This window comes from Simochromis diagramma, unplaced genomic scaffold (genome assembly GCF_900408965.1).
Source record: "Simochromis diagramma unplaced genomic scaffold, fSimDia1.1 OVJJ01000724.1, whole genome shotgun sequence".
Taxonomy (NCBI): Eukaryota; Metazoa; Chordata; class Actinopteri; order Cichliformes; family Cichlidae; genus Simochromis; species Simochromis diagramma.
The window spans coordinates 23706-41085 of record NW_024387484.1 but is presented as its reverse complement, the minus strand read 5'-3'; the positions used below and the strand labels follow the sequence as shown (position 1 = coordinate 41085).

Genomic DNA, 17380 nt, shown 5'->3' with positions numbered 1-17380 from the left:
TCCTTAACACGGATCAGTCGTCCTGTCCCCTTGGCAGAAAAAACAGCCCCATAGCATGATGTTTCCACCCCCATGCTTCACAGTGGGTATGGTGTTCTTGGGATGCAACTCAGTATTCTTCTTCCTCCAAACACGACGAGTTGAGTTTATACCAAAAAGTTCTACTTTGGTTTCATCTGACCACATGACATTCTCCCAATCCTCTGCTGTATCATCCATGTGCTCTCTGGCAAACTTCAGACGGGCCTGGACATGCACTGGCTTCAGCAGCGGAACACGTCTGGCACTGCGGGATTTGATTCCCTGCCGTTGTAGTGTGTTACTGATGGTGACCTTTGTTACTTTGGTCCCAGCTCTCTGCAGGTCATTCACCAGGTCCCCCCGTGTGGTTCTGGGATCTTTGCTCACCGTTCTCATGATCATTTTGACCCCACGGGATGAGATCTTGCGTGGAGCCCCAGATCGAGGGAGATTATCAGTGGTCTTGTATGTCTTCCATTTTCTGATGATTGCTCCCACAGTTGATTTTTTCACACCAAGCTGCTTGCCTATTGTAGATTCACTCTTCCCAGTCTGGTGCAGGTCTACAATACTTTTCCTGGTGTCCTTCGAAAGCTCTTTGGTCTTGGCCATGGCGGAGTTTGGAGTCTGACTGTTTGAGGCTGTGGACAGGTGTCTTTTATACAGATGATGAGTTCAAACAGGTGCCATTCATACAGGTAACGAGTGGGGGACAGAAAAGCTTCTTACAGAAGACGTTACAGGTCTGTGAGAGCCAGAGATTTTCCTTGTTTGAGGTGACCAAATACTTATTTTCCACCCTGATTTACGAATAAATTCTTTACAAATCCTACCATGTGAATTCATGGATTTTTTTTTCACATTCTGTCTCTCACAGTTGAAGTGTACCTCTGGTGCAAATTACTGACCTCTGTCATCATTTTAAGTGGGGGAACTTGCACAATCGGTGGCTGACTAAATACTTTTTTGCCCCACTGTATATGCCTCTAAGCATACATGGTTAAATATTTCCTAATACAAATAACTACATGCAGTATTCTACCATATGCAAACTTATATCACTAAAAGATTATACTGACTACTAAATACAATTTTCCATTGACAGTAAGGTTTAGCCTTAGAAATTAGGCGTAGTTGGTGAAAGCTGGTTTTTACCACAGTATTCAATTCAATTCAATTTTATTTATATAGCGCCAAATCACAACAAAAGTCGCCTCAAGGCGCTTCATAGATACAGAGAAAAACCCAACAATCATATGACCCCCTATGAGCAAGCACTTTGGCGACAGTGGGAAGGAAAAACTCCCTGTTTATCTAGAGAGACCTGTAGAGACCTGTTTATCTAGTTTGAAGGAACTATCCATGAAAACTCCAAGATTCTTAGCAGCATCAGTGAGGTGGTTAGCAACAGGCCCGAATGTGCCAGTCAGTTGTCCCAGAGGCATATTTCTATCAAAAACAATAATTTCTGTCTTCTTTTCATTTAAAGTAAGAAAGTTACGTGATAACCAGTTTTTGACATCGCTCAGACAATCAAACAGAGGATGTAGTGAAGATGAAACATCCCCAGTCAGGTGGAGGTAGATTTGAATATCATCAGCATAGCAGTGAAAAGAGACATTATGTTTTTCAAAAATGGAGCCCAAGGGCAGCATATACAGAGAAAACAACACAGGACCCAATACCGAGCCCTGGGGCACACCACAGCGAAAACGGGCAGAAGAAGAGGAATATTTTCCCATCATGACAGAGAACGACCTCTCAGAGAAATATGATTTAAACCAAGATAGAACATTTCCTTTAAGGCCTACTACTTGTTCCAATCTTGCCAAAAGGATATCATGGTCAACCGTGTCAAAGGCTGAAGTCAAATCCAATAGCACTAAGACCGCAGAGTGCCCAGAGTCAGCGATTAGAAGAAGGTCATTGAAGACTCTTAGTAGGGCAGTTTCGGTGCTGTGATGCGGTCTAAATCCAGACTGGAATTTATCACTTATACCGTTTCTCTCTAAGTGGGTCTGTAGTTGCTGAAGCACTATTTTTTCTAAAACTTTTGACATGAAGGGGAGTTTAGAAATCGGCCTGTAATTTGCTAGAGTGTTATGATCAAGGCTACTTTTCTTGATAACAGGTTGCACGACTGCATGTTTAAAGACAGTCGGAACATAGCCAGATGACAGTGATGAGTTCATTAAAAATAAGATACAGGACCCGATTGTATTCAATGCATCCTTAATTTGAGAATTTGAGCTTCTCAGGGTATTAATTATTTCCTTTAAAGTCGAGAATGACACAGGTTCAAACTGTTGAAAAACCATTGAACATTCAGAAACTGGGGCTTGATTTACTACCGGAGAATGTGGGGCCCTTAACACTGAGATTTTATCTATAAAATAATTTAGAAATTTTTCGCAGAGGGCCGGGGAGGCACCCATCGAAACATCAGAGCAGGGATTAACCACTGAGTTAAAGATTTTGAACAGAACTCGAGGATTGTGACTATTAGTCGCAATAATGTTTGACAAAAAAGAAGTTTTTGCCATTTTGGCAGCCTTCTGAAATTTAGACCGGCTCATATGCAGGATGTCAAGGGACACCTGAAGTTGATCTTTTTTCCATCTCCTCTCAGCTCGACGACATTCACGTCTAAGAGCGAAGGTGGATTCATTTAGCCAAAGTTGGCGAGAGGTTTTACGGCGTTTTACTGGAGCCACAGTGTCCAAAATAGAAGAACATGTAGAAATAAAAGAGTTGACTACGCCATCAACCGAGAGAGGTGCATTACTGATGTCATCATAACAGAAAGAGTTAGCAAAGGCCGCAGAGAAAAGGGCAACAGCCTCAGAATTAATCAGACGCGATAGGCTCAGTGGACCCTCAGAGTTCAGTTCCATATTGCATAACTGAACAATATGAATACAAGCATGCTGATCCACACAGGTATGCACACAGGTGTACACACGGGTATTCACAGACACGGACTACAGCTTTCTTGGCTGCTGCCTCAAAGCACATTGTGCGCTGTCTATCTTGCGTGCTGCACAATATCGTTTATTATTTAGTATCTACTGATATCTACTGCTAGCTAGTTTATTGTGATGGTGCTGTTTTTTTTTTATTATGTTGCTCTTCGTTGTTTGCTTTCTCTTCTGTTTTTTCTCTCCATACAGGTGACCCAGGTGTTTTGTTTGTTTTTGTTTTGTTTTTTCTTTCTTCCCCCCCTTCTCACCGTCTCTTCTCCCCTTTGGTTTTCTCTCTCTCTCTCTCTCTTTCTTTCATTCTTTCTCCCTGTCCTATCCCCCAGTCATGTCTGTCCCGTTTGTAGCAACTGAAAATAAAATAAATTCATAATTATAATAAAGGTCAATCAAATGGACCAATATGGCAAGGCCATGATGATCCACTTGGCATCTTTCTTGGCCTTAAGACAACAATTCTGATGGCTAAAGATCCAAACGGGACACACACACACACACACACACACACACACACACACACACACACACACACACAAAAAGAAGCCTGTTAAAACATTTAAATACCCCTAAAGCTCACATTAGCTAGTTATATAGTATTGTTGTCTAGATGCAAAAAAATGTCACTTGTGAGTTTTACAGAGAAGTCTCCTGCCCACTTGAAACCAAGAACAATACAGCACTTGAGTGCCAGCTGTCTCCAGGCAACCTCAAGGTAACAAGACTTCCCAAGTTGCTGTCTATCCAATAATAATTTAAAGTCCATACTAGTAAAGAACAATCTAAGACGTGATGGGAAATCTGTTACCTTTACACAGTCAGCCTAGATGTTTCCTCTAAAACTCTAAAACACAATTATAATGCAGTTTAGTTGAAGTTTCATGGATCTGGATTAACGTTACATTAATGATAATCCAGGTGCTAATCTAAGATAAATAACACCTAGCACCTTTCTTACTCCTAAGGGTTTTACATAAATTCTATACTTTGACAAAAACTATTATTATGTACTATATTTACATTTTAAAGTTAAGCAACAAGTTTGCTGCAGTGTGTATAATTGCATGCAAACTGTGTGCTGTGTCTATTCCACCATGTAAAGCAGGGTTCCCCAATCCCAGTCCACGGGGGCCGGTGTCCCTGCAGGTTTTAGATCTCACCCTGGGTCAACACACCTGAATCACATGATTAGTTCATTACCAGGCCTCTGGAGAACTTCAAGACATGTTAAGAAGGTAATTTATTCATTTAAATCAGCTGTGATGGATCAAGGACACATCTAAAACCTGCAGGGACACCGGCCCTCGTGGACTGGGATTGGGGACCCCTGATGTATAGGATGCTACAAAGGATGAAGCATTTTCTCCAACAACAGATCTGCTCGAACAGAAACTGAAAACAGAACTCAGGAAAGGTCCCAGAACAAACTTTATAGCTTTACAGACACATTTCAGTGAACAAACAACCAACACGGCTGATTTGTTGGAAGAGTTGATTAACTGGACATCTCCAAAATGTTAGAATACACCTTTAATACATTAATTGCTTTATATTTCATGTCCACATGAAGTGTGCTAAATTAATTAACTTTGCTTTCTGTAGGGCTGCTGATCTTCTACTGATGTGAGCTTACCAACAACTGTTGCCTGATAGTCGTTAACGCCTCAATGGAGCTCATCCAGTTTGCTTTGCTGCCTCAGGAAGTCCCTACAGCTACCTGGAGCAACACCTCTGCCCCCTCCTACTCTCATTTCCTGCTCCTTTCTACTCCCTCCGAACCGCTTCACAGCTTCAACCAAGATGACACTTCGTTTCTCCTTAACAGCTCCTGTCAAAATTGCACCAAAAGTAAACCAGGATCCCTCCCTGGCTTGGCTGGAATCTTCATCCCACTCATTTATTGCATCGTTTGTGTCGTTGGCTTGGTGGGAAACACTCTGGTCATCCATGTTGTTGTCAACTACATAAAACACGAGTCAGTCACAAACATCTACATCCTCAATCTAGCCATTGCAGATGAGCTTTTCATGCTGGGCCTACCCTTCTTGGCGGTACAGAACGCTTTGCTCTCGTGGCCTTTCGGCTCTCTGATGTGCCGAGTGGTTATGACAGTGGATGCCATCAACCAGTTTACCAGCATCTTTTGTCTAACTGTGATGTCAGTGGACGGATACCTGGCTGTGGTGCATCCCATCCGCTCTTCTTGGTGGCGGCGCCCCCACATGGCTAAGGCTATCAGTGGCACCGTTTGGGCGGGGTCCTTTGTGGTGGTGCTGCTGGTAGTGGTGTTCGCGGACGTGCTGAAGGATGATGGGAACTGCAGCATCGTGTGGCCTGAACCAGCAGAAGTGTGGAAGACATCGTTTATTGTCTACACGTGCACTGTTGGATTCTTCTGCCCCCTGCTGGTCATATGCTTGTGCTACCTGCTGATCGTCATCAAGGTATGACTTTTAGAGTAACACTGAAATAATTTGAGTTTTTAAGATAAAGGAGGAAGTTGGAGACATTTTTGAAAAAGTGTAGTCTATTCAATGCTCTTTTCTAAAAATATTACATAGTCTAACTCAGATGGGCAATAGTGAAGTAGGAGCCTTTTATTGTTGATTAAAACACCGCAGCATTAGTGTCATGGCCAACTTAAATCAAACTAGAATCCGCAAGTAAACCGATTTCAGCTGCAAACTGTTTTAAGAGTATTGTGGCTTCAGTCAACTAATGTTGATCTACTTGATTGACATTTTATGATTGACAATTAACTGTTCATCCACTATCTAAAAAAAGCCATTTCCTTTAAGGCCACTCTTACACCCTCAGGAAAGGGCTAGGGGATGAGGGGATTAACAATGATAAGCTCAGGGGAGAGATAACGAGTCAACTATACTGTTATATCACTCCAACAAAGGATGTCAACAGACTAGAATCTGCTGAAAAGACAAGAAATGGTTAATCAAAGAAAAACTTCACTCTCACATAGGGCACTGGCTGCTCACTACTAGCTCAAACACAGCGCTAAACTCATCGTCAAATACGTCAAAGCACATCACTACACAAGCCTCTGCAGGCTGGGAAACAAACACCTAAGGTCACCACAGTACTGACACTGGCGTACACCGAGAAGCTCTCCACAAGCTTGTATCCAGCTATACACTGGCTCCTCAGGAGAAATGGGCGGCAGCTGAACCTGTGAGAGCCAGGGTTATAACAGCCATCCTCACTTTACAGTTTTTTTTAATTGGTTTGGTACCATTTTCATAACTAAAGTGTACATTTTCAAATCTCTCAGTACAAAACTCACATTTGAAACACCACTAGTCATTCTTTCAAATACGATGTCATGATTTCATTGTATTTGCACATATTTTCATTCCACTTAATCATTGTTGCAGAACATATGATCATTGTGATATATTCTGAGAGCATTTGCTTTAATCACCCAAACAAAACAGTAAGATCTTTTTTCAACTTAGTACTTTTACCAATCATTTCATTCAGGAGCAAATAATACAAGGTAAGCGTTTCAAATTGTCCTTGGTGATGAATGAGTGTAACTGAACTGTAAAACTTTACACAGCAAATATTACACTTATGTTCAGGCATAACAAAAAACCCAAACAAACTATCAGGTGTTCAGTGTTGTATGACCCTAGAACTGGTCTACAGCCTACCACACCATCTTCAGATATAGCTGCACACATTGAGATGTTTCCCCCACGTTGTCCAGGGACTTGGATGGTAGCCCTTTGTCCAATAAGGTTATGTCCTCTGCGTCTAGTTTTTGCCAGAGGTGGGACCAAGTCATTGTTTTGCAAGTCTCAAGTCAAGTCTCAAGTAATGTCAGGCAAGTCAGAGTCGAGTCTCAAGTCACTGGTGTAAAAGTCCGAGTAAAGTCACAAGTCTGAAATTTTGAATTTCAAGTCCTTTCGAGTCTTTAAAAAAAAAAAAAAAAAAAAAAACACAAGAAAAAAAGCATGTTGCAGTTATATGCTAAATGTAAATATTAGACCATGTAATTTTTAAATCTGTGTTTTTCTCAACACATGACAAAATTGTGAACTTAGAAAATATACACAAATTGTGAAATTGCACCTCTTTAAAATGCAGCTCAATTAAACCTAGCTCCAAGAATAATTTTCACCAACAGTTCTGAGATAAGCCGCATGTTATTCTTGGATGCGCTTGTAGGACTGGCTTTAAAATCGCATGACAAAAATATCATACATATTAAAAAAAACTGCATCACCAACGTAGCCTGGAAAACATTTGCTAGTTAGATGAAGTCAGCTATCTCATCGTAGCATATTTATAATTATACGGTTCTTGTGAGTGCATACACTCGTGAAGTTTAGTAACTTCCGGTCACTGCAACAAGCCCAGGTACAGTTTACCGACGGATGGGTGCAGGACCTTGAAATGCACAGTGTAGAAAGTAAAGACCATCGTACGTATCATAAGTTTACCAGTCTCACAAATCGTCGTCATAAATACACATTCGTTAACCGTTTATTAATAGGACCTTTGAGCTCAACGGTAATTAATTAGCAGTGGAAATAATTTCTGGTAGCATTACAGAAATGTAGCAGTGACAATAATACTGTAATCGTACTGGGCAATTAGTGATACAAAACAACTGTTTTACCCTGTGAATAAAAGTATATGTTTTTGTCAATGTACCATAATAACAGAAGCGAAACGCAATGTTGTGTCAGGACAATTTACTATTTATGCACAATAAACAAAGGAGCGACAATTTCTGTTCAGCGCCAGACTTGCTTGTAACCTATATCACCAATTGTGTTATGAAAATGACGCATTAACTACTACAGCAGACTGACCTTTGTGGGAATGCTTGGAGCAGACTAACCTGTGAGCTGGAGTGTTCTGGGACGTTATATTTGATCTTTGAATGGCTGCAATCCAGGCCATCCGTCGCCTCTTTGTTACTTTGGAAACATGGCTCGAACAATTTCTCTTCAACGACGTAATCCGATAACAACCGATCTCTTTACCCGTCGGCTTCCCGTGGCTGTCATGCGACCGGCTATTGCAGTTAATAATACAACGGCTTCTTGACATTTTTGTGTTTCTTTTTATCGCTGTATAACTGATTTCAATTGAAAGCCAGCGTGCGCTAGTACCGCTTGCCACGAGTTCTCAGAATCCTTTGCGGTTCTACCCGTGAATGACGTCACATTTTCAATCTCTATATAATATGCATGTTAAATTTTATATTTGGGGTAAAATATCAAGTCTTTTCAAGTAAACCGGTTCAAGTCGAATTCAAGTCCCAGGTCATTGGTATAAAAGTCCAAGTCAAGTCACAAGTCTTAGAACATTTTTTCAAGTCAAGTCTAAAGTCATAAAATTAATGACTCGAGTCTGACTCGAGTCCAAGTCATGTGACTCGAGTCCACACCTCTGGTTTTTGCCAGATTGAAACCGGCCTCATCAACAAGAATATACTTGTGATGATTCACAGCAGCGTCCAGCTCCATCACCCTCTAAAATGATAATTTATTATTATTTTTTTTACAACTAATAGTTGTCAGTACTGTTAGAGTAATTGCATGCCAGTTTAGTGTTGTACCTGAATATATTCTGAACGCAGTTGTTTCACCCGGACATTGTTCCTCTCAAAAGGAACCAAGTAAATGTGTTTCATGGAAACCTGGTGCTTCTTCAAAAGCCGGGCAATTGTTGGAAGGCTAATTGATGGCACATGTCATTGCTGTTCTCAATAGCCTGTTTGATTTCAGACAGCCGTATGTCATTCCTTGCCCTGACCATTTCCACCACAGCCAACACCTGCTGGTCAGTCAAAACACGTGGGCGACCACCACCAGGTTGTCTCCTGTTAATTCTGAGGACAATCATATACTGTGAATATTGAAGTATTACAAATTACATTACTGTAAACTGACAATTACATGTTGTTCATCTATACAATAGAGTACTATATTTTAGAAGTGAAGTTGCTATAGCAGACATACCGGTTTTCTTGGCGAAAAGTTCTGATGATAGAGCTGACAGTTGACCTTTGTAAATTAGGCTGTACCAACCTGGCAGCCTCAGCCATGGTAAAGCCTCTGTTAACCACATGGTCAACAATGATGGCCCGGACTTCATTAGAGACGATGGTGCATTGTCTTCTGCCTACATTTCTCTGAAGACCACCTCTCTGTCAAGGAGCACCACCACCTCTTCGATGAAGGTTTCCTCTCCCTACGAGTCTATCCTGCTCCATATTTGAACAGTGCAAAGCCTCAAACACAGTTCTACTTATATGGTAACTAATTGTGATCATCAGGGGGAAACAATTAGCAATTAGTATTTCTAGATTGAAAGCTCTTGCAGCAATGTGTAACTTACAAATGACCAGACAACAATCAGTCAAGTTGAAAATCCATGGACATAATGAAGGATTCATTGATTAAACATTAAGATCAGTTGAATTAAATGATAGACAAATGTATTAAACTGAATAATAAGAGATGCAAATCAAAAATTTGATAGTGATAACATTATGAAAGGCAGTAACTGTGAACAAAACTTATTTAGATGAAACACTTATTTTGTGTAGTGAAAAGGATATTTTGTCATAATGTGTATTGTACTGACACAATTGAAAATATGCTGAAATGTTTGAAAAACGTGCACTTTTGATGATCTGTTGTGATATAAGTACTAAGAGTTTTGAAAATGTACCAATTGCTTGTGAAAACTGCGCCAAACCAATTAAAAAAAACTGTAAGCCAGCTTTCTTCTGTTCATTATAAACAGGTTGAAAAGCAGTGGTGAACCAGCAACAGGGTCATGTGCAGCGCATGAGGCTGCATAGCTGCAGACCAGTCAGGGTGCCCGTGCTGACCTCTGTACATTCATGAAAGCACCAAAAATGGGCACATGAGCATCAGAACTGAACCACGGAGCAACAGAAATACATGGCCTCTATAGCTGTGCCCTCTTTCAGCAACGCAAACATGTTTCAGGACTGGTTTAAAGAGTACAACAACATGTTTAAGGTTGAGAAGCTCCGAGGCCCCACCTCGCAACTTCCAGAACTTAAAGGATCTGTTGCTAGAATCTTATTTGCAGATACAGCACACCTTCAGGGCTCCAGTGGAGTCCATGCTTCAGGGCTGTTTTGGTATCAAAAGGGGGACCTGTGGCCTGTGGTCATAATGTTATGCCTGATCGGTATCTGCATGAGTGTGTGTATACACTGTTACTGTAACTTGTTTATATGTAAACAAGGTTATAACTTTTCATCTCCCACTTTCACAGTTGCTAATCTTTTTGCAGTCATGATTAACATTGCTCATGTTGACTCATTGTGAATCATGTTGCTGCATCTGTGGGACACATAATTGAACTTTGGGAACATAATGGCTCCTTCCACACTAAAACTCTGTCTCGGTTATTTTTGTTTAAAAAAAAGAACCTCACTCCTCTCCACAGTGACGTCCTCCTAAACTTACATTACTCAGAAAATCTGCCAACATATGCATAGATGCTGAAGTCCAACGTAAATGGACTACACTCTGTTAATATCACTAATGGCACAGGAGGATGAGTGTACTTAAGTAGTATTTGCACAGACCTAATGGAAAAGCAGAGTGTGCCATGGTTAGCAGGTGTTTCTACATTTTGGGAGAAAAACAGCAATCAGACTGTGTGAATGTTGTTCTTCCAGCAATCTGAACTCTTAACTCTATAAATATGTTTAAACAACAAACAGAATCACGTATATCCTCCCTAACCACCAGCAGGATCTCAGATAGTGTTGACTGTTTGTCATAGTTGTTCTATGTTTGACAGTTTACGTTATTTCAGTGACTTTTCTATTTCAGGAAATCCATCCATCTATCCATCCATCTTTTTAACTACTGGGTCATTAAGTAGGCTGAAGCCCATCCCAGCTGTCATTAGGCAAAGGGCGGGGTAGACCTCGGACAGGCCATAAAACAGGATTAATCTGGTACACTAGTCTCTTTTTTTCTTTAAAAAAAACATCTGTGTCTGCAAACATTTGTGTTATCAGTTTCATTTGAGCCTGAATACATTTTGGATGAAATTTCTCAAGTTTTTAAAATTGAGAAATTAAACTGTTATTCCACTATGAGACCACACGGGGGCAGCCCTGCCTTATTATGTATTATTCTCTCTTACTAGACATGGTTAGCATGGCTTTTGTGTCAAACTAACCAAAGTAATGTTGTTGGTTAATGTTTTTGTGAACAGTGGTATTTCAAGTATGGTCCTGTTTTTTTCTCCATTACAGGAGTTTCACTGGTTAAACAATCAGTGAATTGAAAGATTGTTGAATGAATGAATAACCAATGAAATGAAAGGTTGCCTATGACTTGTTGGCTGATCGCTGACCTTCTCTACTCTCCCCACAGATTCGACAAATATTCAGCTAATGTAATGGTGGACAGCAAGCCGGTCAACCTGGGCCTCTGGGATACAGCTGGACAGGAAGATTATGACAGGCTCCGCTCCGTACAGACTCACACATGCACACACAATAACTAATGGACATAAAGTTACACAGACAGAACTTATATAACATGTCAGCTAATTAAAACTGCAGCAGCTATTCTAATTCTTGTCTCCTTGTCTCTCCATCCAGGATGTTTTCCTAATCTGCTTCTCCCTGGTTAGCCCGGCATCCTATGAGAACGTCAGAGCTAAGGTGAGTTTTGGCTGTTTTTTATGAGGCCTGTCTCTCAGCTGCCAAGGAACAAAATGTAAAAAAGAACAAACGGAACAAAAGCAGTAATTTATTATAGAGAAAAATAATAGGTACTTGGATTACAAAATGGAGAAAAAGCCTAAACAGGTCTAATAATTGATGTGAATGAATGATTGATGCTGTGGGTGAAAGTTGGATGATGTATTTCTCTCATCTTTAATAGCTACAGCATATCATTTGTTTTTCATGCCTTCATCCACCTTTCTGTAACACCTGGCATCAGAGCTTCACCTCCCTCCACCTTTGATTCTGTTTTTTGCCTCTAACACGTTCCTTGATTTTGCGTGTTCCCCTTTCTTGCCTCTTATTTAGTTTTCCTTTACTCTGTATTCTGCCAGTGGTACCCTGAGGTCCGTCACCACTGCCCCTCCACGCCCATCATCCTGGTTGGCACTAAGCTGGATCTGAGGGATGAAAAGGATACCATTGAGAAACTGAAGGACAAGAAGCTGGCGCCTATCACCTATCCACAGGGCCTAGCTCTGGCTAAGCAGATAGGTCAGTCACTCTTACTTTATTTGCTTGAAAAGCACTTTAAGATTTGAAGCTCTCCTCACCAGTGAAGATATGAAACTAGCAGATGAAGATGCTAGAGAACTTTGTAGACTGACTGCCTCTGCAAATTTTTGTTATTCCCCTCATTTCCTGGCATCACAGTAAAAGTATAGTACCTGTAGTTGACTATAGTGTTCTTTGAAAGTTGAACTTATTCTTCTCCACTACCAGCAAACCTTTCTTCTTTTACTTTGTCTTTGTAGTTCTTTCTCTTCTTTTATTAATGTATATGTGTCTTCGCATGTATAGATGCAGTCAAATACCTGGAGTGCTCAGCCTTGACCCAGCGTGGTCTGAAGACTGTGTTTGATGAGGCCATTCGTGCCGTCCCCTGCCCTCAGCCCGCCAAGGTCAAGAAGAAGCCCTGCTCGCTGCTGTAAACGGTATGACTTAATAAAACACAGAGGAAGAGGAGGAAGACAGATTAGAAATTTGAGAGAAGAGAGAAACAAAGTTAGCTCGCTCATTAAATGAACACATAGAGTAGAGGTTCGAGGGCTTATTTTCTTTTCTTTGAATATAAGTCTGAAGCTATTCAATCAAGCCTTTTATTTGTCACATGCAATGTTTACATCTGCAGTGAAATTGGACCCCCCCCCGAACATATATATGTATCAGCTCCAGCCTTGAGACCACAGCTGACACCGATATGGTAGCTGCATGAAATGATGGTGGTTTTCCTTTAGTGCGAACAACTGCATGTCAATTTCACAGTTGGTCTAACAGTCCGTCACTGGTCTCTCGATCTCCCGTTGGAGAGCTTCTCTGAGATGTTATCAATCGTGTACTCAGAGAGCAGAGACTGCCGTGAGCTTCTCCAAGATCTTATCCGTGCTGCGTTCAATGAGCCCATTTTGAGAAGTCACGACCCATCCCATCATTTCCATCATAGCGGGCAGCCTTGTGGGGTTTTGAAAAGTCGATTCCGCTTTCCTTGATAAGCCAGGGCCAAGCCAACTCCGAACAGCAAGAACCCTGTTATCATGGTTCCGAAAAGGTAGATGTCTACAGGGAGTGCAGAATTATTAGGCAAGTTGTATTTTTGAGGAATAATGTTATTATTGAACAACAACCATGTTCTCAATGAACCCAAAAAACTCATTAATATCAAAGCTGAATGTTTTTGGAAGTAGTTTTTAGTTTGTTTTTAGTTTTAGCTATTTTAGGGGGATATCTGTGTGTGCAGGTGACTATTACTGTGCATAATTATTAGGCAACTTAACAAAAAACAAATATATACCCATTTCAATTATTTATTTTTACCAGTGACACCAATATAACGTCTCCACATTCACAAATATACATTTCTGACATTCAAAAACAAAACAAAAACAAATCAGCGACCAATATAGCCACCTTTCTTTGCAAGGACACTCAAAAGCCTGCCATCCATGGATTCTGTCAGTGTTTTGATCTGTTCACCATCAACATTGCGTGCAGCAGCAACCACAGCCTCCCAGACACTGTTCAGAGAGGTGTACTGTTTTCCCTCCTTGTAAATCTCACATTTGATGATGGACCACAGGTTCTCAATGGGGTTCAGATCAGGTGAACAAGGTGGCCATGTCATTAGTTTTTCTTCTTTTATACCCTTTCTTGCCAGCCACGCTGTGGAGTACTTGGACGCGTGTGATGGAGCATTGTCCTGCATGAAAATCATGTTTTTCTTGAAGGATGCAGACTTCTTCCTGTACCACTGCTTGAAGAAGGTGTCTTCCAGAAACTGGCAGTAGGACTGGGAGTTGAGCTTGACTCCATCCTCAACCCGAAAAGGCCCCACAAGCTCATCTTTGATGATACCAGCCCAAACCAGTACTCCACCTCCACCTTGCTGGCGTCTGAGTCGGACTGGAGCTCTCTGCCCTTTACCAATCCAGCCACGGGCCCATCCATCTGGCCCATCAAGACTCACTCTCATTTCATCAGTCCATAAAACCTTAGAAAAACCAGTCTTGAGATATTTCTTGGCCCAGTCTTGACGTTTCAGCTTGTGTGTCTTGTTCAGTGGTGGTCGTCTTTCAGCCTTTCTTACCTTGGCCATGTCTCTGAGTATTGGACACCTTGTGCTCTTGGGCACTCCAGTGATGTTGCAGCTCTGAAATATGGCCAAACTGGTGGCAAGTGGCATCTTGGCAGCTGCACGCTTGACTTTTCTCAGTTCATGGGCAGTTATTTTGCGCCTTGGTTTTTCCACACGCTTCTTGCGACCCTGTTGACTATTTTGAATGAAACGCTTGATTGTTCGATGATCACGCTTCAGAAGCTTTGCAATTTTGAGACTGCTGCATCCCTCTGCAAGATATCTCACTATTTTTGACTTTTCTGAGCCTGTCAAGTCCTTCTTTTGACCCATTTTGCCAAAGGAAAGGACGTTGCCTAATAATTATGCACACCTGATATAGGGTGTTGATGTCATTAGACCACACCCCTTCTCATTACAGAGATGCACATCACCTAATATGCTTAATTGGTAGTAGGCTTTCGAGCCTATACAGCTTGGAGTAAGACAACATGCATGAAGAGGATGATGTGGACAAAATACTCATTTGCCTAATAATTCTGCACTCCCTGTACTTTTGATTGTCACAGTGTTATTTGGGCAACTGCCTGCCTAATATAACATAACATCACCACAATATTTTACATTAAATGAGGAAATGTATCTTTGTTTCTCCAGCTAAGACTGCTTGGCTGCTGTAGCTTGTGTTTATGTTGAGAGTGACATCTGATTTAAAAGCAAGAAGCAAAAGCCACTGAGCACCATCAGTCAGCACAGAGGCAATGCTACAAATTTAAGGAACGAAGGTCAATTCTTTGTGTGTGTACATGCACAGAGCACATGTGCACACGGTTGTGCAGATTAACTCACAGATGTATATGACAACTCACGTTTGTGGCATTGACATTGTTTTCCAATCTTAACCCTTGTGCGCCCTGGACCAAAAAAAAGCGCGGACCCAGGTCTTGTCACGAAACAGGGCACCGGTTCGTGGTGGGGGCAGATGGGGGTCAGGTGGACCCCCGGCTATAGCGGGTCTCGTCACAGCGTCGGACAAAGGCACCTAATTGGTTGTAACCCTCCATCAATCGCGTAAGTTACGATGGGAAACCTTGGGGTCTGGAGGGACCCCAAAGCGCCACGGCAACAACTCTCAACTTCACATCATCATCATCATCGTCTCCTTCTCAAGAGTGTTCGCGTACACCGGCCTCAGTGAGGACCTCGGACTCTCCGTTCCTCCTCAACCTCCTTCCTCCTTCTCCCCCGTTCTCCTGCTCCCCGCAGGCAAGCGCTTAGCCGGATGGGCCCCGGGTTACGCGTAAACCGGCCCAAGTGGGGACCGCGGGCGCTCCATGCTCCGTGGGTACTCTGTGACCCCTTAGTGATCATGATGGGGTATTTCGCCACCCCGCACCACATTCGTAAGTTACGATGGCAAATACTGGGGTCTTGAGGGACCCTGAACCACCGGAGCAAACATCTCTCAACTTCACATCATCATCATCATCGTCTCCTTCCTCCTTCACTTTGGTCCTTCTATCCTGCGCTTGCAAACGCTCAGCTTTACAGAGGGTAGTCTTCACGTAAACCGGCCCTCTCCTCAGTTCTCCTGGGCCTCGCTGTTGGACGCTTGGCTTTACAGAGTTCGCGTAAACCGCCCTCCTTGAGGGCCTCAGACTCTCCCTGCCGCCTACCTACCTCCTTCTGCTCCATTCTCCTGCTCGGGTGGGCCCCGAGTTACGCGTAAACCGGCCTAAGTGAGGACCGGGGGTGCTCTCTACTCCGTGGGTACACTGTGACTCCTTAGTAATGGCGATGGGGTAATTCGCAACACCAATGCTCATTCATAAGTTACGATGGCAAACGCTGGGGTCTGGAGGGACCCCGAACCGCCGGAGCAAACAACTCTCAACTTCACATCATTATCATCATCATCATCAATTTCTCTTTCTCGGCAGTGTTCGCGTAAACCGGCCTAAGTGAGGACTTCGGACACTTCCTGCTTCCCCGTCCTGCGACCTCCTTCTGCTCCGTTCTCCTGCTCCTCGCAGTGGAGGGCTTAGCCGGACGGGCCCTGGGTTACGCGTAAACCGGCCTAAGTGAGGACCTCGGACTCTCACAGCCTCCTAGTTCTCCTTCCTCCTTCTGCTCCGTTCTCCTGCTCCTCGCAGACGAGCGCTTAGCCGAATGGGCCCCGAGTTACGCGTAAACCGGCCTAAGTGAGGACCTCGGACTCTCACAGCCTCCTAGTTCTCCTTGCTCCTTTTGCTCCGTTCTCCTGCTCCTCGCAGGCGAGCGCTTAGCTGGACGGGCCCCAGGTTACGCGTAAACCAGCCTAAGTGAGGACCTCGGACTCTCACAGCCTCCTAGTTCAAAGAACAGTAGTTCAAAGCAGTTACTATTTAAATGGTGTCTAGACAGAAATATTAACTCCTGTTATGACTAAGTTGCTAAGTTACTAGTTAATGAAGTTACCAGTAACATGGTTAATTGCATCCACAGATTCACAGTAAATATCCCGATTAGCTTCAATGGATCTATAATAAATTTCTGCTAGTTCTAGCGCTTCATTTAAACTGTATGATACTCATACTTACCCAGAGTCAGTGTAAAATAAAATTCTACCTGTGTGAACAAAGTCTGGCTCCTTTAATCCTGCATGACAAACTTCAGGATGCAGGTTTACTGACCCTCTTTCCTGCTGGCACACCTGTGACACCTGGGAGTCAGCTAGAAACTTACAGGAATGTTTACTTCATGCAAAGACTGATAGACTCTGTAATACTGTAAATGATCAGTAACTTAGGTTAATACTAAACATTTGTGCCTCTCTGTCTGTGCTGAACCATTTAGAATCAGGTTTTGAGTCAGGCTGCATTGAGTGTGGGACTTAAAAGCATTAGGCTTGAAGATGGTATGAAAATCTCTACTTACCTTCTACGCTATATTTTTGTTACTGATTTATTAATACATTTTACATTGTTTCTTTTGTTTATCAGTAGAGAGAACACAGATTTCAGAGGCGCAAAGAGAAGCACTGTTGCTTCATACTTAATACTTTAAAGCTGCATT

The 17380-nt window shown here is 42.4% G+C and overlaps 2 protein-coding genes across 3 annotated transcripts; both read left to right on the top strand.

Annotated features, from left to right (window-relative positions):
• The first annotated feature begins 4539 nt into the window (after positions 1-4539).
• On the top strand, positions 4540-11539 carry LOC120724495 (somatostatin receptor type 3-like). 2 transcript variants are annotated; one of them, XM_040016687.1, is made up of 2 exons: positions 4540-5440; positions 11399-11539. In XM_040016687.1, the coding sequence occupies exons 1-2, from the start codon at positions 4664-4666 to the stop codon at positions 11417-11419; spliced, it is 798 nt and encodes a 265-aa protein (XP_039872621.1). In that variant the 5' UTR covers positions 4540-4663; the 3' UTR covers positions 11420-11539. The 2 variants fall into 2 exon arrangements, with proteins under 2 accessions (XP_039872621.1, XP_039872619.1); XM_040016685.1 differs by lacking the exon at positions 11399-11539 and adding an exon at positions 10847-10976.
• Positions 11424-12686, top strand: LOC120724490 (ras-related C3 botulinum toxin substrate 2-like). The gene is made up of 4 exons (XM_040016682.1): positions 11424-11498; positions 11617-11691; positions 12090-12249; positions 12556-12686. Exons 1-4 carry the CDS (start codon positions 11424-11426, stop codon positions 12684-12686), a joined length of 441 nt encoding a protein of 146 aa, XP_039872616.1.
• Positions 12687-17380: the final 4694 nt, after the last annotated feature.